Here is a 26,596-nt window from a genome sequence, read left to right on the forward strand (position 1 = left end):
CGACTCTGTGTGACCCCATAGACGGCAGCCCACCAGGCTCCCCCATCCCTGGGATTCTCCAGGCAAGAACACTGGAGTGGGTTGCCATTTCCTTCTCCTAGAGGGTTGCAACAGGTCTTACAAAATGCTTTAAAATATCGGTCTACATGGGTAACTTACTAATTAATTATATGTGAGTTCTCACAGTTTTAAATCAAAGGGAACCTATAATCTTTCAGATGTGTTACAGTGGGTGGGAAGAGCCCACACACACACATCCACACATGCACTCTGAAGTTCAGTTAAGCTTCTTATTTTGATAACCATGAATATAAAGGCTTGTTAGCCGAAGTGGCCACACAAGCAGAAGCAGACGGAGCTCCTCTTAGAATGTTCTCCTCGGGCTCACAGTCACTGGTGGGATACTGTCAGATCGGAAAAATTCAATTTTTTACTTCAATATTGTCCATTTGCATTTTGGTTGGAAGCTGGACACAACTTGGTGACTAAACAACAAGTACATTGGTTCAGTTCAGTTCAGTTCAGTTCAGTCACTCAGTCATATCTGACTCTTTGCGACTCCATGAGCTGCAGCACGCCAGGCCTCCCTGTCCAACACCAACCCCCGGAGTCCACCCAAACTCGTGTCCATTGAGTCAGTGATGCCATCCAACCATCTAATCCTCTGTCTTCTCCTTCTCCTCCTGCCCTCAATCTTTCCCAGCATCAGGGTCATTTCAAATGAGTCAGCTCTTCGCATTGGACTCATCATTTTGCAAGAACTTACACACCAATCTACATGTGTGTCTGTTTAAGGAAAAGTGAATGTCTACAAATATCCACTCTCCCTGGATACTGAGCCAAATCCAAGTGTGAGCAAGGACCTGGGGAAGCAGTCATCTTCCAGACCCTGCCGCATGGGCTCTGCCTCCAGTTTTCCCAGCGTTACTATGAGTCCATTTCCTTGAAGGGCCTTAGGAATTATAAGTCCAGTCCTCTCATTTAAACAGTGAGGAGATCCAGGTCTTACAGGGGAGGACTTCAGCCAAGTCAGAGCTGGTTTTGGCAGAGTAAGGTTGGAATGCCAGCTTTGCAGCTACTAGTCCAGGACTGGTGGTTCCCAAACTACTGAAGTTGTCGTTCAGTTTCTCAGTCGTGTCTGACTCTTTGGGTCCCCATGGACTGCAGCACACCAGGCTTTCCTGTCCTTTACCATCTCCCAGAGTTTGCTCAAACTCATGTCCATAGCTTCAGTGATGCCATCCAACCACATCATCCTCTGTCGTCCCCTTTTCCTCCTGCCCTCAAATCTTTGCCAGCATCAGGGTCTCTTCCAATGAGTTGGAAGACACTTCTCTAAATATTTCGCTTTGAGCAATTGGAAAGATTTAGCAACTCACATATTGATGGTTACTGTTTATTTATCTCCCCCACCTCACGTTCCCACCACCAGCGGGAGACAATCACAGACAGAGACCCTCTACTTCTGAGACCCCTAGCTCTCCTTCCTCTTCTTACTCTCAGGCCTGTTCTAGAGTAGCTCGTCTTCTTTTTGGCTCACTGCTATTACTAGTTCACTCTTGATCACAGTTTTATTTTGGGTAACCACCTATAAAGTCTATATCTCATTCCCAACCTCCCCGAGAGTTCAAACTCATGGACCCAAATCTCTTGATGGACACACCCTTCTGGCTTGCACCACAGGTAGCCCTAACTCCACATCCCTGACCCTCTGTCTCCCTATTAACCTGCTATTCTTTCTGCACCTTCTTCGTTACAGGAACCACCATCGAGTCGGTGTCCTCCTATTGGTCTCCTCTCTCTCTTTCAACATCCCAGTTTGTCATAATGTGCTGTTGGTTCAACCTTCTCTCCGTCTTTCCTCCCAGCTGTCTGAGTGCAAACCCTCATCATTTTATTCTTGAGTTAATTCTTGCAGCATCTTTTCACTGTTCTCCTTCTTTCTTCTTTTTAAATCTATCCTCCCTGCCATCACCAGGTCGACCCAGCCAAAACCAAAGTCTGCTCATATCAACATGCGAGACTTGAGACCTTTCAAAGTCTAGCCTCCAGGAAGCCCTCCCGTCATGTTCAACCTCACAGTTTGTGTTCCAGCAACATTCAAACTGCCTGTGTTACCACTCGCCCCACCCCCAGACATATGGTCTTTCTCTCCTTGCTTTCTTCAGGCTGCCTCCTCTGTCTAGAAAGCCTCATTTCTCTCCTTATTTATTCCCTTTAACTTACTCGACATCCAATTAATTCTTTAAGATTCAACTGGGACATTTCCAAGAAGTCTTCCCTGCCTCCTCATCTGGAGTAGTTTTCTACAAATATATCGTGTGCATCTTAGTTCACAGCATTCGCCGCACTAGGGTGAAATGTTAAAATTGTGTGATGTTACTCTCAGAGATTTCCAAGAATCTGCCTTCCATATTATAAAATTCTTTTTTCTCTTAGCTTAGTAGTTAATTGAATTTTCATCAACATGAGAAAGAAAAAAAGTGTTAGAGCCCCAAGTCTACCCCCAAATCATGCTTGCTTTCTCCTTATTGCCTTTGCCAGTTCCTCTTACAGCCAAAGCAAGTGCAATTAACTGAGCTGCTGGTCATTTGTAGCTCGGTACCTTGCCCTTGTATAGAACTTTCATCTGCAGTATGTGGCATTTAACACAAGTTCCATGTTACTACTTTCCTAGTAGATGTCATGACTCTTGCAGGAAATTTTAATTGAGCACAACTTTTTTCAGGCTCTTCATCTCCAAGTCTCATAAGAGGCTAAGTCCAAGAAATACTCAAGTTTCTTGAATGCATGTGATCCCAGGAGCCATGGTTAGCTATACCTCAACACCATTTGGCTCTCAGCATGCCCAAGATACAGAATAGATGACACTGATGCTCAATGAAAAAGGGGAAACTTGTATTGAACATTTCCTATAAAATATCCTTGTCATTATCTGCACTTCTCAAAACAAACCCCCATCCACACAAAATTTTTTCCTATTTCCTTTGTAAACAAAAATAGATTTCCCTTTTTGTTCCTTCATCATTTTTTATCACCTCATTTTCCCAGCCACTTCAGTCCAATTCACTTCTCACTTCCCCTTTCCTATTCATTTGAGTATGTGACCTGATTGAACAGGGAGGTGACCTAGAGGAAGTCAGCAATGGCTTGCAGAAATAGTCCCAAACGGGAGAGAGAAAATGATTTTGCAAGAATGTGGCTTTTATAAGTTGTACTCTTTGTAATTTCTCTCATTATAATGAAAAAAAATCATGTATTGATTTCCTAGAGAATTTGTAATTCACTGCACAGTTTGATCATGCTCTGCTAGCCAGGCTTAGGTTCTTAGAAGAAAGAGAACAGGCAGAGAGAGAAAAGCAGTTAAAAGTTTAACCTGAAAACTTCCAGTGTACCTAAGGAATAACTCATCTGATGGTCAGAGGAAGAGATACTTGATATTTTTTAAAGTGGTGAGTGTACAAATTCATTGCCCATATTTTTGACATTTATCTTGAAAAAGCAGCAGTTCTATAGATTATTACAGACCCACACATCACCCTGGGGACAGGGGAGGTCACCAGTCTGAGTTGCCAAAGTCAGTAGGCTTTTAACTCCAGAGTCTCACAGAAGTGAACCCAACACTAAGTCTGGAGAGACATTCTCTGTGCAAACAGACATCTCCTTCCTATTTGTCAGCCCTGCTGCTCCTTCAAGCCAGCCTGACACCCCAAGGCCCTACCCATCAATGGCACAGTGATCTGGGGCCATGTGGCTGGCTTCATCCCAACTCACTCCCACCCCAGCTTTGTCTCTATCCTGTTCTTAAAAGAAGTCTCCAGCTTCTAAAGATCCTATTCATATCCTTCAGGTCTTTTGTTTTCCATCAAAGACTTTGGTACAATATCCTCATCTTTGAAATGAGTATAATAGAAACAGTTGCCAGAGTTGCTGTGGGACTTCAATAATGATGATGACGATGATAAGAATGAGAGTGACACTAACGAGTAACACTATGGAATGGTTTCTACAAGCCTGACTATCCTGACCACTATGTGAATTAACAAGTTTGATTCTCACAGCAACACCAGGAAGCAAACATGCTGATTCCCATTTTACCAAATGAAGAAATGGAGGCACAGACAAGAAGCCTACCAGAGCTTATATGGCTAGGAAGAGGCGGGATTAACTATAAATCTGTGCTTGCCACGATGTCAACTGCTCATAGACGTAGGAGGGAAGAGAGCAGTCCCTGGCCAACTGTTGAGCAGGGAGGTCATTGAATGAATTGGGCTTAAGTGGAAAGGGCTAAAAGGTTAAGTTTGTGTCTGAGTCCCTGAAGGAGAATAGGAGTTCAAAAGATAGGATAGGGTCATAAAGTGAAGACGAGAGTTTGATTCAAGGCTGGATGGAAGCAGGACAGGAAAGAGAGCAAGTTGGTTCATATGTGAAGCTACTCTGATTTCTTGGCCCACGGTGTCTTAATAAGTATGGCAAACCTTTACAGATCATGGTTTTGTGTATGTGTGCTTCCATCGGTCTGAAATATGACCCTCTATTCCTTGAGATGTCTCTAGGATGCTCCAAAATGAGTATCATGTCAAACTTATCCTCAAAATGTGATGGAATTCCACAGTGGTTTTTACATGACAGTAATTGAGAATAGCACCCTACTCCAGTAATCTTACTTGGAGAATTCCATGGTCAGAGGAGCCTAGTAGGCTACCATCCATGAGGTCGCAGACAACCAGACACAATTAAGCACACATGCAGCTGACACAGAGGAAGTGTATTTTATGTGTGGAGGTTACCCACCAAGTCTCTTGAACCCAGCACAAAAAATGAAACCCAAAATGGTGTGAGCTGTCAGGTAGGACTTTGAATAAGGAAGAAGAGAGTCATAGGAATTCACTAATGGCAGAGACCTACCTCCATGTTCCGCACCTCACGTCACTCTCCACAGAGCCACAGAGCCATCTCTCTAATGCTTCTCTCTCCACTTCATCTCTCAGTTTGGAATCATCCAGAAGGTTTCACAGGAGTAGATCCACATCCCATTAGGGGTCACAGGTTTGTCATGACTTGGCCACTGTTGACCCTTAGCTTCAGCCACTGACTGTTTCTCTCACTCATTCACTCTTTCCTTTATCTGTTCTAAACCAGTGGGGCTGAGTGGTGAGCAACACCAGACCCAGCCTCTGCACTTAAGTCCCACACACTAATGCAGGAAAGTGCGTCAGACCAAGAGATATAAAATTATAACTCAGATATGCACTTTAAAGGAGAAATGCAGTGTTGTGGGATTATATAATAAAATATTACTGGGCATGGATCTCAAGAAAGGCTTCCTCAGCCAAGTGACACTTGAACTGAGATCTGAAAGATGAAGGTGTTAACTAACTGAACTCCAAAAGCAAGGCAGACCGAGCAACAACAAGATGAGCAGTAGGAGAAAGCATGATGAATAGAAGACTATCACTCGATCCTAAGAGCAAGTGGGACACAGTAGGAGATTGAAGAAGGAATCAGGAAAACACTGGATTGCTGTAAATCAGGGATGTGCTTTGGGAAGGGATGTCGGGAGAGTAGAGATAATCAGATTACGATTTGGAGATCATCCTGGCTGCAATGAGAAAACAAGATCCAAAGGAATCCAAATAGAACAGAAAGTATATACAACTAGAGCCCAGGGAAGAGACAACTGGTCCTGAATTTAAGTGACATAAATGGAGTTGGTCAGAAAAACAGGCAGTACCTGATGATGGGCTTGAATTTAGGGTGGAGGTGGGAGAAGGAGGGATCATGGCCAACTTCTAGGTCCTTGGCTCCTACAACTGGACGCATGTTGACGTCATGCACAGAGATGGGCAACACTAGAACAAGACCAGGTGTGAATGGAGGTAAGCAGGTTTTGATCGGCTATTTTCTCTCCTGCCTCCCGTGCAATCATATTGTTTCCTTTTTTCACAACAAGCAATCTCAGCTTGAAGTTTTCTACTCTGTGCCTTTGTGCAGGAGATGCTAAGCTCCTTAGAATCAGGAAATAGGACTTAGATTCATGTTTGTACCTTCAGTGGTTAACACGGCATTTGACAAAGAGTTGATGCACCACCACTCACTTCTAATTTGCAGATGAAGAAAAAGGAGGGATGCAGCAGTGATGGGACTTTCTCAGTTACCCATGAGATGACAGAGTGGAATGATGACAGAGTCAGGACTCGAACTCAAGTCTCCCTGCTCAAGAGCAGTCACCTCTCAACACCTCACACTAAACTTTCTGCCTGTGACTGCTACGTCGATGTTAATTAAGGAATCATTACTGCTCTTTCTCAGGGCTGCTTATGAGTCCAAGATGTGAAGAACAGCTCCAGCTATTCTCTGAGAATCAAGAAAACGGGAAATGTTAACCGCAATGCTCCAATGGGCTGGTAATTCTGTTGTCAAACTGTGAACCCTGTGCCACTTGGAGATTCTATAGAAGCTTGAATGTGGGAGACATTTGGCTTTGGGACAAAGGAAGCTGTGGCTATTTTACAGCAATTCATGTGTGTCTCGTTGCATTTGCCAAATGAGGATGGAAAGAAAAACAATGTAATCGTGATAGGGCCAAAGAGTTAATGACCAATCAAGTTCTTTCAAAGGATTCCACTGGCAGTGAGACTTCGGTGGCCTTGTTCCCTGAGAATGAAGAGTTGCTAGGTTCAAAGGGGTCCAATCCATGGAAACCCTATATTGAGCTCCTACTAAGGCTATTGTTGAGACTGTTAGGGTAACGGTTTTTCCTTTCTACACTCAGGAGAACCTTCCTTCCCCCGACTGCCACAACCATGGCTAAGCATGCATATATGTTAGACCATTACACAAGAGTGAAAATTTGCCCTCCAAGATCAGTCAGTCAGTTCAGTTGTTCAGTCATGTCCAACTCGTTGCAACCCTATGGACTGCAGCAAGCCAGGCTTCCCTGTCCATCACCAAATCCTAGAGCTTGCTCAAACTCATGTTCATTGAGTTGGTGATGTCATCCACCATCTCGTCCTCTGTCAACCCCTTCTCCTGCCTTCAATCTTTCTCAGCATCAAGGTCTTTCCTAATGAAACAGTTCTTCGTATCAGGTGGTCAAAGTATTGGAGCTTTATCATCAGTCCTTCCAGTGAATATTCAGGGTTGATTTTCTTTAGGATTGATTGGTTAGAACTCCTTGCAGTCCAAGGGACTCTCAAGAGTCTTCTCCAACACCACAGTTCAAAAGAATAAATTCTTTGGCACTCAGCTTTCTTTATGGACCAACTCTCACATCCATACGTGACTACTGGGAAAACCATAACTTTGACTAGATGGACCTTTGTCAGCAAAGTAATGTCTCTGCTTTTAATATGCTGTCTACATAAGTTTTCTTCCAAGGAGCAAGCATCTTTTAATTTCCTGGCTGCAGTCACCATCTGCAGTGACTTTGGAGCCCAAGAAAATAAAGTCTGTCACTGCTTCCACTGTTTCCCCATCTATTTGCCATGAAGTGATGGGACCAGATGCCATGATCTTTATTTTTTAACGTTGAATTTTAAGCCAGCTTTTCCTTCTATTTCTTCTATTTCATTTTCATCAAGAGGCTCTTTAGTTCTTCTTCACTTACTGACATAAAGGTGGTGTTATCTGCATATTCGAGGTTATTGATATTTCTGCTGGCAATCTTGATTCCAGCTTGTGCTTCATACAGTCTGGCATTTCACATGATGTACTCTGCATGTCATGAACCTCTGTCTATAGTTCTTCAGGTCCTCTGTCTATCAGATCTAATCCCTTGAATCTACTTGTCACTGTATAATTGTAAGGGATTTGATCTAGGTCATACCTGAATAGTCCAGTGATTTTCTCTACTTCTTCAATGTAAGTCTGAATTTGGCAATAAGGAGCTCATGATCTGAGCCACAGTCAGTTCCCAGTCTTGTTTATGCTGACTGTATACCGCTTTTCCAACTTCAGCTGCAAAGAATATAATCAATCTGATTTCAGTATTGACCATCTGGTGATGTCCATGTGTAGAGTCATCTCTTGTATTGTTGGAAGAGGGTGTTTGCTATGACCAGTGTGTTCTCTTGGCAAAACTCTGTTAGCCATTGCCCTGCTTCATTTTGTACTCCAAGGCAAAACTTTCCTGTTACTCCAAGAATCTCTTGACTTCCTACTTTTGAATTCTAGTCCCCTACGATGAAAAGGACATCTTTTTTTGGTGTTAGTTCTAGAAGGTCTTGTAGGTCTACATAGAAGTATTCAACTTCAGCTTCTTTGGCATTAGTGGTTGGGGCATAGACTTGGATTACTGTGATATTGAATGGTTTGGCTTGGAAATGAACAGAGATTATTCCGTTATTTTTGAGACTGCACCTAAGTACTGCATTTCAGACTCTCATTGACTATGAGGGCCACTTCTAAGTGATTCTTGCCCACAGTAGTAAATATAATGGTCATCTGAATTAAATTTGCCCATTCCAGGCCATTTTAGTTCACTGATTTCTAAAATGTCAATGTTCACTTCTGCCTTCTCCTGTTTGAGCACTTCCAATTTACCTTGATTCATGGACTTAACATTTCAGGTTCCTATGCAATATTGCTCTTTACAGCATCGGACCTTGCTTCTATCACCAGTCACATCCACAACTGGGCGTTGTTTTTGCTTTGGCTCCATCCCTTCATTCTTTCTGGAGTTATTTCTCCACTCTTCTCCAATAGTATATTGAGAACCTACCGACCCGGGGAGTTCATCTTTCAGTGTCATATTTTTTTGCCTTTTCCTACTGCTCGTGGGGTTCTCAAGGCAAGAATACTGAAGTGGTTTTCCATTCTCTTCTCCAGTGGACCACATTTTGTCAGAACTCTCCACCATGACCCGTCTGTCTTGGGTGGCCCTACATAGCATGGCTCATAGTTTCATTGAGTTAGACAAGGCTGTGATCCATGTGATCAGTTTGGTTAGTTTTCTGTGACTGTGGTTTTTACTCTGTCTGCCCTCTGGTAGAAAAGGATAAGAGACTTGTGGAAGCTTCCTGATGGGAGGGACTGGCTGTAAGGGAATCTGGGTCTTGCTCTGAAAGGCAGGGCCATGCTCAGTAAATCTTTACCCAATTTTCTGTTGATGGGCCGGGCTGTGTTCCCTCCTTGTAGTTTGGCCAAACTATGGTAGGGGTAATGGCAATTGTCAAGTATAATTTTCTTCCAAGTTAGTCAAGCATAATTTTCAAAAAGTTAAAAACATAATTCTCATACAGATATATGGTAAGCACATGTTCAAGATTTATTTAACTCACTAATAAGGAGACAAGCAAGATGGCAAAGCTGGATTGAAAAACTGATGCAATGAGAGTAAAAAAACAAAACAGAAAAACAAAGAAAAGGAATGCTGGACTAAGACTGCTAAATTAGACACACAATTATGTAATGGGCCACAGAGCAATAAGACCATAATCTTTGGAGTTATCTTCTCAGCTGGACACAAATCCTTTCCATCTCTACTTGACAAAACCCATTTGTATTCTATCAGTTCCCTGCATGTTATCACCTAACTTTACCATGTCCAGACCATAACCACACAAATCTACATCCCCATCGAGTGAGAAGGGTCATGCTAGCCACTGAAAGGATACATAGTCTTTGTTTGGCCTAGTTTCTAAGTTTGGGTTAAATCTTTTAAAAAACGTTTACAGAAAGGGAAATAATAGGTATGCCATGATACACAAAAGGCAAAAGAATAAGGCTTCAGAGATCACTGACATTAAGATCTTCTATTGTGGAGTGTTCCACGCAGAAAACAGTAAAACTTGCTTTAAGCATTTTGACCTCAGGTCTCCTATTTGCAAAATTCAGATTTTAACTGAAGAAAGTAGTGAAAATCCCTAGACCATTCAGGTTTGACCTAAATCAAATCCCTTATACACTGGAAGTGACAAATCAAGGGATTAGATCTGATAGAGTGATTGAACAACCATGGATGGAGGTTCATAACATAACAGCTCTAGTTCATAACAGGAGCTGGTGACCAAAATTATCCCCAAGGAAAAAAAAAGGCAAAAAAGCAAAATGGTTGTCTCTCAGGCCTTACAAATAGCTGAGAAAAGAAGAAAAGTGAAAAGCAAAGGAGAAAAGGGAAAATATATCCATCTGAAAGCAGAGTTCCAAAGATTAGCAAGAAGAGATAAGAAAACCTTCATTGGTGAACAGCGCAAAGAAACAGAGGAAAGCAATAGAATGGGAAAGACTAGAAATCTCTTCCAAAAACTGAGACACCAAGGGAACATTTCATGTAAAGATGGGCACAATAAAGGACAGAAACGGTATGGACCCATCAGAAGCAGAAGATATTAAGAAGAGGTAGCAAGAATACACAGAAGAACTACACAAAAAAGGTCTTAATGACCCAGACAACCACGATGGTATGATCACTCACCTAGAGCCAGACATCCTGGAATGTGAAGTCAAGTGGGCCTTAGGAAGCATTAGTACAACAAAGCTAGTGGAAGTGATGGAATTCCAACTGAGATATTTAGAATCCTAACAGATGATGCTGTTAAAGTGCTGCAGTCAATATGCCAGCAAATTTGGAAAACTTAGCACTGGCCATAGGACTGGAAAAGGTCAGTTTTCATTCCAATCCCAAAGAACAGCAGTGCCAAACAGTGTTCAAACCACCACATAACTGCACTCATTTCAAATGCAAGCAAGGTAATGATCAAAATCCTTCAGGTAGGCTTTAACAGTATGTGAACCGAGAACATCCAGCTGTTCAAGCTGGATTTAGAAAAGCAGAGGAACCAGAGATAAAATTGCCAACATCCATTGGATCACACAAAACATGAAGGAATTCCAGAAAACACCTACTTCTGTTTCATTGACTATGCTAAAGCCTTTGACTGTGTAGATCACACCAAACTGTGGAAAGTTCTTAGGAGATTGGAATACCAAACCACCTTACCTGCCTCTGAGAAACTTGTATGCAGGACAAGAAGCAACAGTAAGAACCAGACATGGAACAATGGATTGGTTCCAGATTGGGAAAGGAATATGTGAAGGCTGTATATTGTCACCCTGCTTATTTAACTTACATGCAGTACATCATGTGAAATGCCATGCTTGATGAAGCACAAGTTGGAATAAAGATTGCTGGGAGAAATATCAGTAATCTCAGATATGTAGATGTCACAACCCTAATGGCAGAAACTGAAGAGGAAATAAGGAGCCTCTTGATGAAAGTGAAAGAGGAGAGTGAAAAAGCTGGCTTAAAACTCAACATTCAAAAAATGAAGATCATGGCATCTGGTCCCATCACTTCATGGTAAATAGATGGAAAACAATGGAAACAGTGACAGAGTTTATTTTCCTGGGCCCCAAAATCACTTCAGATGGTGATTGTGGCCAGGAAATTAAAAGATGTTTGGTCCTTGGAAGTAAAGCTATGACAAATCTAGAAAATGTGTTAAAAAGCAGAAACATTACTTTGCCAACAAAGGTCCATATAGTCAAAGCTACAATGTTACCAATAGTCATGTACAGATATGAGAGCTGGACCACAAAGAAGGCTGAGCACCAAAGAACTGATGCTTTCAAATTGTGGTGCTGGAGAAGACTCTTAAGAGTCACTTGGACAGCAAGATCAAAGTAGTCAATCCTAAAGGAAATCACCCCTGAATATTCATTGGAAGTACAGATGCTGAAGCTGAAATTGCAATACTTTGGGCACCTGATGTGAAGAGCTGACTCATTGGAAAAGACCTTCATGTTGGGAAAGATTGAGGGCAGGATGAGAAGGGGGTTACAGAGGATGAGATTGTTGGTTTGCATCATCAACTCAATGGACATGAGTTTAAGCAAACTCTAGAAAATTAGTGAAAGACAGGGAAGCCTGGCATGCTGCAGTCCATGGGGTCCCAAAGAACAGGACACAACTGAGCAACTGAACAACAACTCCTGTTAATGGAGATTTGAATAATGCCCTTCTTTATCTATCTAGGCTGCTGGTTAAGAGCTATAGATTTCAAAGTCATTTCACCAGGTTGGATGGTTCATTCATTCATTAAATTTCACTTAATTAATCTATTCATTCATTTATGCCCAGGCACTGTGTTAGGTGCTGGAGAGAAAGCCAAGAATAAAGAAACATATTTACTGCTCTCCTGGAATTCACCTTCTGATGGTGATTGAGATAAGCAAGAAAAAAGTAAACAAGTACACAGAATATTAACGGATTCTAGAAGCTGTATTAAGTAAGCAAGCAAACTCCATTCTGTGATGGAGAATGCTAGGTGGGGCCAGCTTTGGGAAGGCTGGTCATTGAGACCTCTCTGAAGAAGTGTCATTTAAACAGAGGCCTGGGAGTTCACTGGGTGCCAGCCATGAGCAGAGCCAGGGAAGGGATATTTCAGGCATCGGGATCCTCAAGTGCATAGGCCATGAGGCTCAAGAATGCCTTGGGGGTTTTAGAACCTATATGAAGCCCTGTGCAAAGTGGTGAAGAAAGGCAGAGAGTGACACACAGGAAAATGGGAAAGTGAAAGGAGGCCAGATCATGAAACTCTCCATAGTTCAGAATTTTGTTCAGAAATTGTTCTGTGAAAGTTGCTCAGTCGTGTCCACCTCTTTATGACCCCATGGACTATATAGTCCATGGAATTCTCCAGGCCAGAATACTAGAGTGGGTAGCCTTTCCCTTCTCCAGGGGATCTTCCCAACCCAGGGATCAAACCCAGGTCTCCCACATTGCAGGTGGATTCTTTATCAGCGGAGCCACAAGGGAAGCCCAAGAATACCGGAGTGGGTAGCCTATTCCTTCTCCGGGGGATCTTCCCAACCCAGGAATCAAACTGGGGTCTCCTGCATTGCAAGCAGATTCTTTACCAACTGAACTATCAGGGAAGCCCAAAAATCCATTAAATGTTTTGTGCAGTGCAGCATCTCAATTTGTATTTAAAATTTCCATTCTAAACTGCTATGTCAAGATTGGATTATGGTGGTGGTGGGCAGGGAAGAGTTACAACAGGAAGAACATGAAGGATTCCACTGTGGTAGAGATGATAAAGGCAAGCAATGATAACGCCAAAACAAACACAATGACCGCGGAGATGACTAACAGTGGGTGATTCGGAGACGCATTTTGAAGGCAGGAGCACCGTGGGCTTTGCTGTAAGATGTGCAAGACAAGAAAGGAAGGTGGATCGAGGATGATTCCAGGCTCCTGAACAACAGCACTGCTTACTGAGATGGGGAAGGGGAGGGCTGGAGAAAGGCAGAGAGTAACCGAGAATTCCATTTCAAATTTTATGAAGTTTCCAAAGTTCAAGCAGATTAGAACACATCCAGGTTGAGATGTTGAATAAGCAATTGGATATGAGTCTGGAGCTCAAGTAGCAGGTCTAGGCTGGAGGTATCAATTAAGTCTCAGCATGTCCACGCTCTGCAAGTCTCTGAGGCCAGAAGGAATCCCTGAGTACAAGTGCAGAGAGACCAGTGGGCCCAGAACAGAGACATGTGTTACTATGCAAGAGGGAAATAAACAGCAAAAAGGTTCAGTATTTCCACATCTCTTTGAACTCTTTGAAGTCACAGTCAGAACATGATTTAATCCACTGTGGAATATTCTTAGGCACTGCTGTCAAGCTGATTTGTGAGTTACTCAATACAAAGGCTGTCAGATGATTCCAAGTACGTATATCTTGGAAATGTTCTCCATCTCCCACTTGACATCCCTGAATTCCTAAGACAATAATAAAGATGGGCTTCCAGACATCTTTCTGGTACTGTCTTTCTTGTCCATCAACAGCTCTTCTGAACATAGGAGGTAAGGAGTGTGAAGGGCCTCCCAGGTGGCACTAGTGGTAAAGAAACCACTTGCTAACGCAGGAGACATAAGAGACACAGGTTCAATTCCTGCATTAGAAAGATCCCTCAGAGTAGGAAATGGCAACCCACTCCAACCTACTCCAGAGGAGTTCTCTGTTCTCCTCCCATGAACAGAGGAGCCTGGTAGGCTACAGTTCATAGGGTCACAAAGAGTTGGACATGGCTGAAGTGACTTAGCATGGCAAGGACAGTGAGGATCTAGGTTGGAAGAGTGGTGGGGAAACTACGCCTTACCTCTTCTTCTTCAAGTAGAATGAGCCGAACCACAACGATGTGAATTGCATTGCCAATGCTTGGGTTATGGAACAACCCGGTGACCTAGAGCCAGAAATGGAAAATCATTAGTCTCAGGTGAATAGAGAACAGACAAATACTGGAGGAGGAGAAAAACAGCACTGTAAAGCATTTGCAATAATTCCTTATCTTATAGGTCCGAAATTTTTGGTGGAGTTCAAAGATGAGTGAGACATGACCAATTGGGAAGGCAGAAAACATCACAATACAAAAGGGACACTTGAAATTAGCGGTCATTAACTTTATTCCAATTCTAGCTCCAACTATCTTGAAGAAATAATGTTCCACTTCTTTGCCTCAGTTTCCTCATTTGTGGAAATTCCTATATAATTTCCTATATAAGTCAGTGAGAAAAAAAATCATCCTAAAATGATTCAGTCATTTGATAAATAACTACTAGAAAACATACATGATAAATTACAGGTTTTCCTAGGAAACATTTTTTTTAAGAAAAACAGTAATTTGCTTTGAATTTCCATCCTTAATTTTAACTAGGCATGTGTGTGTTTAGTTGCTCAGTCATGTCAACTCTATGCAACCCCATGGACTGCAGCACACCAGGCTCCTCTGTCCATGGAATTTTCACAGGTTTTCACAGGTAAGAATACTGGAGTGGGTTGCCATTTCCTTCTCCAGGGGATCTTCCCAACCCAGGGACTGAATCCACATCTCTAGGGTCTCCTGCATTGCAGGTGCATCCTTTACCCACTGAGCCATCAGGAAAGTTCAACTAGGTATGGAAAATATTTATAATATAAATACAAATACTGTATATAAAAAATATTATATATGTAGGACCAGGGAATTCTGTGGCAGTCCAGTGGTTAGAACTCTGCCCTTTCACTGCCAAGGGCCCAGGTTCAGTCCCTGGTTGGGGAACTAAGATCCCATAAGCTGTGCAGCCAAACAAATTAAAAAATTAAAGAACATAAAAGGACCACAAAAAGGTCTCTTATTTCTTATTTGGGGGATGGAGCATTTCTAGTCTATCTATTCACCCTCTGCCCATGCCCCCATGAGGTCTGACATACCATGTTCATGATGGTGAGGATATAGGATTCCACGTTCTCCCTCCCGTGGTATTCAATCATCTTCGTGTCAGCCACCACCAGCGTCTCCACCCACCTCTCCTTGCTGATGGAACGCCGAGAGAGGCTTCTGCCTTGCAAGTGGCTCCTCTCCCACTTCTCTCGCAGCATCTCTTGTTTCTGGGAGGTGCCAGGACTGTCTAAACATTAACCAGAAGATAATGAGTTCATTCTCTATCTCTCTCACATACTACTTACTTATGTTCATAAAGTACAAGGCTGTAAGTTTAAGTTATGTTTAATAATGGTCAAATATAACATTCTTATCTACGTGATTGAAATGGAAGAAGAATACCATTCTTCCACTGAAATGGAAGATAATGAATACGACAAAGATAAGTGAAATTGGAATATGACAGGGAGGTTCAAAGTACGGCTCTGAAATAATTGTTACCTATTTTATCAAATAGGTCCCTTATTATGAAAAAGATATTACAAGCAAGAATAAGAACTGTTTCTTTCCCTTCTCCTCCTCCTACGCCTCTAAATTATTCAGAGCTTACTGAATGCAAGGCAGGGTACTAGGCTTTAAAATGCCAAGCCATTTATCCTCTCGAACATCTGATGTGCATACTGCTATCTTCATCTTGCAAATGTGGAAACCAATGCTCAAAGTGGCTGGTTAAATAACTTCTCCAAAGTTGCACAGCCCATAGCATCAGTGGAAGAACCAGAAATGTTTCTGCCCTAAAATCATGCATTTTCATATACACCACACTGTCTCCCACAGAGTAAACATGCATAAAACTGCAGAAATGTAAGCTGGAGAAACTGCATGTAGTTCAGGACATTCTATTCCAAGAAGGTATAAAATGAGCTGGAGAAGATCTAGCAAAGGACAGTAAAACTCTCAAGGTGACTCATAGGTTTCGGAAAAGATTTAATACATGAGGATCATAGTTTGGTAGGCAAAACCCAGGAGAGGTTATAGAATCAGGAAGAGAACTGAAAACATCTTCAAACTCCCAAGCACTGCCCTGAAACTTGAAAGAGGTCTGTTTAAAACCAAAACAAGAATGAAGTGCTACTTCACACATTAAGAAGCTTAACACTAAGAGGTAGTCAAGTCTGAAAAGTTTCAGTGGGCTCAGAATGACTTAGTGAGTGAGTGAGTGAAAGTCACTCAGTCGTGTCCAACTCTTTGCGACCCTATGGACTATACAATCCATGGAATTCTCCAGGCCAGAATACTGGAGTGGATAGCTGTTCCCTTCTCCAGGGAATCTTCCCAACCCAGGGATCAAACCCAGGTCTCCTGCATTGCAGGCGGATTCTTTACCAGCTGAACCAGCAGGGAAGCCAAAGGAATTAGGGAGTAGACAAAAGATGAATTTACCAAAAGAGTAAATAAGGCAAGAAGCCTGGGCTGATGGGCAAGCAGAGTCCCAATCTTTGAAGATTTCTATCTGGAAGACAGTGACACACCTGCTCCCTACTCCCCTCAGGATCCTGGAGCACTGGCTGGGAGAACACGCAAGCAGAACAGGAAACCTCTCAACCCCTTCCTCATCCCTGGTGATGGCCACCCAGCCTCGGCTTGAATACTTCTGGTGCCGGGGGCACACATTAACTCCCAGTTCCCTCCTGCACTGAGCTACAACGTCCCCCTTGTAATTTCCATTTATTAGTCTGGTCCTATTCTTCGAAGGCATCTATAACACCACCCCCTCCTGAGGCCCTGCCTCTGACTTGGAACTGGGACAACCAAAACCACGTCCTGCCCTCTGCCACAGTGCTCTCTGGGTTGTAGAGTGGATTATACTCATTCGCTCTGTAACCCATCCTGGTTCCTCAATTTTGCTTCCTATGTGAAGTTAGGACACACTGCACTGACTAATATTTACAAAAGAGATGAGACATGATTACCATTTCAGTCACTCAGTCGTGTCCGACTCTTTGCGACCCCATGGACTGCAGCACACCAGGCTTTCCTGTCCATCACCAACTCCTGGAGCTTACTGAAACTCATGTCCATCGAGTCAGCAATGCCATCCAACCATCTCATCCTCTGTTGTCCCCTTCTCCTCCTGCCTTCAATCTTTCCCAGCATCAGTGTTTTACCAATGAGTCAGTTCTTCACAGCAGGTAGCCAAAGTATTAGATTTTCAGCTTCAGCATCAGTCCTTCCAATGAATATTCAGGGTCCATTTCCTTTAGGATGGACTGGTTGGATCTCTGTGCAGTCCAAGGGACTCTCAAGAGTCTTCTCCAACACCACAGTTCATCATAGGTCTAAACAAATTCTGTTCTTGGGCTTAATAATCTTGGGCTTTCCAGGTGGCGCTAGTGGTAAAGAACCTGCCTGTCAATGCACAAAGTGTTTGTTTTAAGGGGAGAAATCTAGCCAAGGGGGCAGTATAAGTAAGGATGACGTCCAGTCCTGACAGAGGACTGACTTTCTGTAACCAGAAGCGAAGGAAGAGCAAGGATCTGGGCAACGTCTGCTGAGATGTCCAGGATGCCCTGTGTACCAGCAGAGTGGAGGCCCTGGAGATACCAGGGAAATGCAAATAACTGAGTATTTTTCCTTTTCCCAAATGCTTTGGGCAGCTCTTCACAAAGCTCTCTCACATTTAGCACTCTCTCAGGTAGTAGACAAACCTAGACAGAGTATTAAAAAGCAAAGACATTCTTTGCCAACAAAGGTGCATATAGTCAAGGCTATGGCCTTTTCAGTAGCCACATATGTTGTGGGAGTTGGACCATAAAGAAAGCTGAGCACCGAAGAACTGATGCTTTCGAACTGTGATGCTGGAGAAGACTCTTGAGAGTCTGTTGGACAGAAAGGAGATCAAACCAGTCAACCTGAAAGGAAATCAACCTTGAATACTCATTGGAAGGACTGATGCTGAAGCTCCAATACTTTGACCACCTGATGCCAAGAGCTGACTCATTGGAAAAGACCCTGATGCTGGGAAAGATTGAGGGCAGGAGGAGAAGTTGGGTGGCAGAAGATGAGATGGTTGGGTCACCGATTCAAGCTGATGGTTGAATGAGCACCACCGATTCAATGAACATGAACCTGGGCAAACTCCAGGAGATGGTAAGGGACAGGGAAGCCTGGTGTGCTACAGTCCACGGGGTCAGGAAGAGTCAGACACGACATGGCATCTGAACAACAACAACAGGTAGCAGGGCCATTATCTGCCACCTCTGTCTTAGTCTCAGGGTTACCTGCAGACAGGAATAGACCAAGCCTTGAGGAGGCTTGAGTATCATCAGGAAGCAGGAAAAGTGAACACAGAGCAGAAGACTCTGGAAATTATATTTTCCTGTACTCTGAGAGTGCCTGTTTAGCATGCACTTCTAAACGGGCACTCTCAGAGTACAGGAAAATATAATTTCCAGAAGTATGCACTTCTAGTAGTTTCTAGAAGCTACCTCTTCTGCTTAGGGAATTGTTCTAGGATTGTCTCCTGCTGCTGCTGCTGCTGCTAAGTCGCTTCAGTCATGTCCAACTCTGTGCAACCCCAAAGATGGCAGCCCACCAGGCTCCCCCATCACTGGGATTCTCCAGGCAAGAACACTGGAGTGGGTTGCCATTTCCTTCTCCAATGCATGAAAGTGAAAAGTGAAAGTGAAGTTGCTCAGTCGTATCCGACTCTTAGCGACCCCAAGACTTAACTTTTCCCTCATCTGGATTCTTTTCAGCTGCCTTGTTCTCAGAGTTCCCATGGAGAAGGAGGTTTTTAGCAGGAGGTTTAGCTTAGAATGGTTTACCGCTGATTGGATATTGGCCTTTAACTGGACCTACTGCTAGGTATGAGAACCAATTTCCCCCAAGAAGAACCTCTCAAGTTAGTCTTCTCCAGGCTACTCTATAGCTTACAGATAAATGAGACCTAGTACCCTTACTCCTACCTTCTTGCCACCAGCATGAGTGAATTTCCTAGGACACAACTTGGCAAGAACACAAACACCAGCAGCCACCTCTGATGGAGAGATTGGCTGTGATTAATATTTTTTTAGATCTGATATTTACTGCACTCATCCTTTGATATCCATAGGGAATTGGTTCCAGGACCCCCTGCAGCTGCCAATATCCATGAATATTCAAGTAATTTATATATAATGGCATCATGTTTGTATATAACCTAGGCACAACCTTCCGTATACTTTAAATTATCTCTAGATTACTTGTGATGCTTCATATGAAGTAAATGCTACGCAGATAGTTATAAATACAATACATGTGCTACACAAACAGTTGCTGCTGCTGCTGCTAAGTCACTTCAGTTGTGTCCGACTCTGTGTGACCCCACAGACGGAAGCCCACCAGGCTCCCCCGTCCCTGGGATTCTCCAGGCAAGAACACTGGAGTGGGTTGCCATTTCCTTCTCTAATGTGTGAAAGTGAAAAGTGAAAGTGAAGTCGCTCAGTTGTGTCCGACCCTTAGCGACCCCACGGACTGCAGCCTACCAGGCTCCTCCATCCATGGGATTTTCTAGGCAATAATACTGGAGTGGCTTGCCATTGCCTTCTCCGCCAGGCCCACTATTTTTAAGATTTTTTGATACGGACCACTTTTAAAGTCTTTATTGAATTTTTCACAATATTGCTTCTGTATTTTTATGTTTTGGTCCCAAGGAATGTAGGATTTTAGCTCCCTGACCAGAGATCTAATCCATACCCCCTGCATTGGAAGGCAAAGTCTTAACCACTGGACAGCCAGGGAAGTCCGGGAGACCACCACTGACCACTCCCCACTCCCTGTGGGCCAGGCTTGGGCCACTTCTGCACTGAGCCACTTGCAAGTCCCAGAACCTTGGACCAATGTTCTCATCACCATCCCTGACTCCACCCTCAGATACAGGAAACTGAACTGAACTCCTACTTTCAAATTTTATTTTAGCCACGGAACACTTTCTTCAAACAAAGATTATGCAAAGAGCATGGAAAAGACAGTGACTGTGATCAGGAGGCAGATGACCCTGAGGGGGATTCACATGGCACACGTTTAGGTCCCCAGATGACACCATCTCTCGGTAACCTTTCAGCTCTGCTGCTGAGTTGAACCAGCACACCTTCCCATTACCCATGCACAACTGTCAACAGTTGGCTGCCGTCATACACCTGCAACCAGATCCCCTTTTTAGCAGGACACTGTGGCCTTTCCCAACAGACCTGAATGTCAATGCTGGGGCCATGTCCTTTAGCAATGATGGCTGAGCTGCCATCATTGTGTGTCCTTCAGGCTGGCTTTGGATAGATTTGAAATGTCTCAACTAGGAAATTCATTTTCATTAAAAAAAAAAAAAGTTTACCTCTTTTACTGAGAACTAAAATATTTTTACACTTATGTAACAGACTATCCATTTCTCAAAACTGGTCACTACTAAAGTGGAAACAGCTGTCTTTAAAGATAAACAAGTGCAGCTACATGAATCTAAGTGTTAGTAACTAGTAGATGTCAAAGGCAAGAACCCCCCAGGTTTAGGAGTGTGGACATAAATATAAGCACCTGAATAAATAAGATGAAACATACTCTCCAAGGGCTGACTGGTCTTGCCTGATGAAGTCCTAACTTCACTCAGAACAAGCCAAAAAAGAGGAAGGAAATCATGGACAACTTTGGAAATGTGAAACTCCCTGAAATAACAACATAGAAATCAAATCAAGTCTAAGTAAAAGGGAGGCTTTGAGATCTCTCTGGAGAGTCAATCAGAATGAGAATTCATAAACATTTTTAATCCATTAGTATTGTATTGTAAATTACCACTTTCATTCATCGCTAACATTTGGAATGATGAGGAATTCCCCTGATTCGAAATCTAACCCCACACACTTTCTTTCCCTTCCTCATCTTCTAATAAAAATACACTGAGGCACTTCTCACCATGAAGACCAGATGTGGAAGAGGCAACCAGGGGCAGAAGGAAGACGAAGAAAAACTGAATAATCAACCAAGTGGATAAGGAGTCCCAGCACGCTTCAACATTGGCAGAATTCTGGTGACACATTTTCCTCAGCTTCGTGACTAAGGGATAGGTGAATAAGTCAGGGACCTCCACACACACCCAAGTGAAAATGTTAGTTGCTCAGTGGTGTGTGATTGTTTACAATCCCGTGGACTATAGCCTGCCAGGGTCCTCTGTCCAAATTCTCTAGGCAAGAATACTGGAGTGGGTAGCCATTCCCTCCTTCAGGAGATCTTCACAACCCAGGAATCAAACCAGGTCTTCTACACTATAGGTGGATTCTTTACCGTCTGAGCCACCAGGTACCCAAGGCACCATGAAAGGCTTCTGATAAACTCTAGATCCTCAGTGGTGAGCTCTCCTTTTCTGCAGGTACCAATAAAGAGTTTATTCCTGCACATTTACATTTTTATGTAAGGTATGCAATTCTACCAGCCTATAAAAACTAACTATATTGGGAATCTCCAGATGGGAAATTTGGCACTGTTTCCCAAGGATTCTTGACCTTGGGGCTGTTTACAGAGCTCCTCTTAATACTGAGAATTTCATGGCACATTATTTGGAAAATACAGCTTTAAGGAAGACAAGCTCAGGAAGGAAGTTAGATTAAATGACTCTTTAGATTACAAGAATCTGTTATTCTAAAATTATCTGCATGAAAATAAAGAGGGAAAAAAGTCTTGCCCAGAAGGTACAGAGTGAGAACAGAAATCCAGGTTGCTTTAAGTAGCTTATGCTTTCTTCTGAGTTTTTAATGAAGGTTTACATATTGATGGACCAGAAAGACCTATTACATAAGTAGAGCCACTGAGGCAGTGGAAGAGACTGGAGATGAGTCTTTTGGAGAATGGAGATCTCTTCCATCTGTGGGGATATGGGTGATGGACCAGCAAGGGACCATCTTACCATTTACTTAGGGCTGGTGCTGAGCTTCAGCAGGACCTTCCAAGCAAAGGGCCAGTCTGAAACTCCACATCTACCTCCCTTTCTGGCTGTACTTTTTAAAGATTACTGAGCTCTCTAAACATATTACATGCTCAATAAATACAGTACAAACTATTTAACAGGCTTTTGTCAATGCTCACACAGACCTACAGCCAAGCACTGACACGGAGAGAAAAATGAATTGGTGCTCTCCAAACAGATCCAGGCCACTGTAAGGCAGTGGGCAACCTAAGGGGACTAACCACATAGTTTCCCTTCTCCATTTGTCCCTTTTCTGTTATTTGTATCAGTTCCTTAAAACTACCATGTCAAATACCATATCATGTCTAAGGCAATTTCTGCTTGCCTTTATGCTGACTGTGTTAGACGACCAGTTTCCCCAATATTTATTCTTCCTCCTTGAATTTTTGCAGGGCAGCTGGCCTCCTAGAAGAAAAGCTAAATGTCCCAGCCTCCCTTGTGGTTAAATTCTGACCAATGGGACACGAGGCAGTGCTACATGAAACTTACAGAATTTAAAGGGAAGGCACGGATACTTCCCTTCTTCCTCCTTCTTAGTCTGCATTGGGATGGTCTGGACAAGGAAGTACAAGCCATATATCCAAGAAGACAGAACAAGATGGAAGACAGATGATAGGAGTCTGAGTCCCTGATGACTGTGGAGTACTATACCAGCCTCGGACATTTTATCTCCAGATTTCACTCATGTGAATGATAAAAAAAAGCTCCATTTTTCAACTAGAATAAAAGAGGACTGTTTTGTTTGTTCCTGTATCTCCAGCATCTAAAAGCATAGTTCTTTGCACTCAATAACAATAAATTTTAAATAAATAAAACTTACACGGGCTTTTCTGCTACACATAAACATATCCTGAATGATAAGATGATTAACCACCCTTCCATGTTCGTAAGCATCTCTCCTCATCTACAACTCAGGAAGTGAGCTGCTTTCTTCTCTAAATGGCAACATTTGATCTAAACCCTCAGCTCGGCAAGTTGATTAAACAGAAATAACTAGTGGGTTCTCTTTTAGTACCTCCACTCTGTCACTAGCAGGAATAAGACTGACCCACACAATAGCCTCTAGAAGCACTATATTCATAAAGGTAACATGTGTACTCTTGTTCTGGAGAAAACAATTCCGAGTTCTATGTATGGTTTTCTTAAGAGCTCTGAAAGTCCCAAGGTTGACTGTTTGGGAACTTCAATTCACATGCATTTTTAAATGCAGCAAGAAAATTCTGGGTGATGCCTAGCAGAATGTACATTTGTTAACACTCTACCCACCAGAGGCTCAGTGTGTCTGTTAATAAGAAACATAACAGTCAGCTACTTTCACTGCTGCTACCTCTCAGATCACACATAACTGCTGGATATTTCACCAACTTGATTCCAGGGCTTAAATAGGTCTAAGTTCTTCCTGCACCCCCAGAGTCCCTGAATAAAAAATGTTAACTTGGCAAGAAAGCAACAGTCAGGCTATAAGTCATGAGTAAAGAAACCTTTGAGTGCACTAACCAGAGAAAGAGATTACAGAGACCCTGAGAAACCATCTACCCCACTTTTGAGACAGCAACAGAACAATTCCAGCCTGATAAGATCATTTTATTATATCTGGTCATATTTACATAATCATGCATGTACAACATACATACGTATGATGTGTTTGCACTTCTTTCCCTCTTCAGTTCAGTTCAGTTCAGTCGCTCAGTCGTGTCCAACTCTTTGCGACCCCATGAATCACAGAATTGATGCTTTTGAACTGTGGTGCTGGAGAAGACTCTTGAGAGTCCCTTGGACTGCAAGGAGATCCAACCAGTCCATTCTAGAGGAGATCAATCCTGGGTGTTCATTGGAAGGACTGATGCTAAAACTGAAACTCCAATACTTTGGCCACCTCATGTGATGAGTTGACTCACTGGAAAAGACTCTGATGCTGGGAAGGATTGGGGGTGGGAGGAGAAGGGGACGACAGAGGATGAGATGGCTGGATGGCATCACCGACTCGATGGACATGAGTTTGAGTGAACTCCGGGAGTTGGTGATAGACAGGGAGGCCTGGCGTGCTGTGATTCATGGGGTCGCAAAGAGTCAGACACGACTGAGAGACTGAAATGAACTGAACTGAACTGAATCACAGCATGCCAGGCCTCCCTGTCCGTCACCAACTCCTGGAGTTCACTCAAACTCATGTCCGAGTCGGTGATGCCATCCAGCCATCTCATTCTCTGTCGTCCCCTTCTCCCGCCCCTGATCCCTCCTAGCATCAGACTCTTCCAGTGAGTCAACTCGTCGCATGAGGTGGCCAAAGTATTGCAGTTTCAGTTTTAGCATCAGTCCTTCCAATGAATACCCAGGATTGATCTCCTCTAGAATGGACTGGTTGGATCTCCTTGCAGTCCAAGGGACTCTCAAGAGTCTTCTCCAGTACCACAGTTCAAAAGCATCAATTCTTCGGTGATCAACTTTCTTCACAGTCCAACTCTCACATCCATACATGACCACTGGAAAAACCAGAGCCTTGACTAGGTGGACCTTGGTTGGCAAAGTAATGTCTCTGTTTTTTAATATACTATCTAGGTTGGTCATAACTTTCCTTCCAAGGAGTAAGCGTCTTTTAATTTCATGGCTGTAATTAGCATCCGCAGTGATTTTGGAGCCCAAAAAAATAAAGTCTGACACTGTTTCCACTGTTTCCCCATCGATTTCCCATGAAGTGATGGGACCAGATGCCATGATCTTTGTTTTCTGAATGTTGAGCTTCAAGCCAACCTTTTCACTCTCCTCTTTCACTTTCATCAAGAGGCTTTTGAATTCCTCTTCACTTTCTGCCATAAAGGTGGTGTCTTAGGGGACTTTGTATCAGTTGCAATCATGGATCAATTTGCTCTTGTGACTAGTGACAAAAAAGAGGGACTCTGCAGTTTGCTTTTTTTCTAATAAAGGTCAGAATATTATTTATGTTGTAAATCAAGGGCATTTATTATCAAATGAGCAAGTAAATGGATTTGTTATTGTTAATTCCCTTATTTCAAAGTTCTGTGTTTCATTTTTGTTCTCTGTGGATGAGCCTGCCGTTATGGAGAGCAATATCTTGAGAAGGAAGCCTTTCTATACAAGGAAGAACTGAACCAGTGTCTCAGTCATCTGTGCAACTCAAGACTCAGCCTAGAGCCTGGCATCCTTTAATAGGCAACAAATAATTACTGAATGAGTATATGGATTCATTCACTTAATAATGATTTGTGGGAGTAGGGTTGTGCATAGAGAGGTAAAGAAAACAGGAAGTAATGGTATTCACATTCTAGTGAATCTAATCTGAATTTTATTATTCATTCATCAAATGTGAGTCCCTTTTGGCCTGATTTTGGTACAGTGACAAAGATGAGTACTACTTTAGAGAAGCTGCAAGTACATATACTACCCAAAGGGTTCATTTGGGCTCCACGAGATTCATGAATTTGTAAGTGCTGAACTGATCTTAAATAGCTGTCTGAAGACAAAGGATACATCCAGGGTGACAGGATACATCCTTCACAGGTCTGATGACAGGCTTCAAAGTCACCCTGGCCTGCCTATACAGGATGGGTCCTGTTAAGGGGCAGACGCTGGAGAAGGACCATGGTATTATCAGGCAAGCCCTCCCTGCCCATGTTACTACCAGGCAAGGACCATGTCAGTATCACGAGTCCCCCTTCATGTTATCTCCCCTCCTCATTTTGAGGAGGAATTGCCAGTTGAATACAGTTGATTCCCGAACAACACAGGTTTGAACTGCACCAATCCATTTACACGTGGATTTTTTTCAAACATAGTACCTATATTTTCATGTTGCCTGTGCTTAGTCGCTCAGTTCTGTCAGACTCTTCACAACCTCATGGACTGTAGCCCCCCAGGCTCCTCGGTCCATGGGGATTCTCCAGGCAAGAATACTGGAGTGGGTTGCCATTTCCTTCTCCAGGGGATCTTCCCAACCCAGGAATCTAGCCCACATTTCCCTCATTGCAGGTAGGTTCTTTACCATCTGAGTAAAGGGAAGCCAAGAACGGTTCTTTAACTAAATGGCGGTCGGGTGGGGGCAGTTTGCTTTCAGTTAGAGATCACAACGTGTGGAATCAACAAAACGAGGTTCTGAGTCCTAATTCTATCCAAATGGTTTCAGCTCCCATGAGTGAGTCATCGAACAGCTCCTTTTTTGGGAGGCAGAGATAGCAGTACGTGGATTTTCAGCTGCACAGGGGTCAGTACTTCCAACTCCTGTGTTGTTCAAGGTCATGTGAATTTCAAATGCTGAAGGTGTCAACGGCCCAGAGAGGATGAATGATCTGGAAACCTGTGGCAGGAGTGTCCTGAACCAAGAGAAAGTCACTCACAGAGAGAACCAGAATCTATCCATGCAGCGCCGGGGCTACAGCCCAGGATACTCAAGGCCACCAGCTGATGGGCAGGGGCTGGTTCCAATAGAAGACCCATATCCCATAAACACTG

General features: G+C 43.1%; 1 protein-coding gene across 1 annotated transcript in view; it reads right to left on the reverse strand.

Moving 5' to 3' along the window:
• Nucleotides 1-26,596, reverse strand: part of ADAMTS12 (ADAM metallopeptidase with thrombospondin type 1 motif 12) — a 391,698-nt gene that overhangs the window by 167,661 nt on the left and 197,441 nt on the right. The window contains exons 4-5 of the mRNA XM_055422207.2: nucleotides 15,189-15,385; nucleotides 14,098-14,181 (exon numbers count right to left, since the gene is read on the reverse strand). Coding sequence (XP_055278182.2) covers nucleotides 14,098-14,181; nucleotides 15,189-15,385 — 281 coding nt within the window. The remainder of the gene's footprint in view (nucleotides 1-14,097; nucleotides 14,182-15,188; nucleotides 15,386-26,596) is intronic.

This window comes from Moschus berezovskii, chromosome 18 (genome assembly GCF_049115385.1).
Source record: "Moschus berezovskii isolate FMDL1 chromosome 18, NW_MosBer_1.0, whole genome shotgun sequence".
Taxonomy (NCBI): Eukaryota; Metazoa; Chordata; class Mammalia; order Artiodactyla; family Moschidae; genus Moschus; species Moschus berezovskii.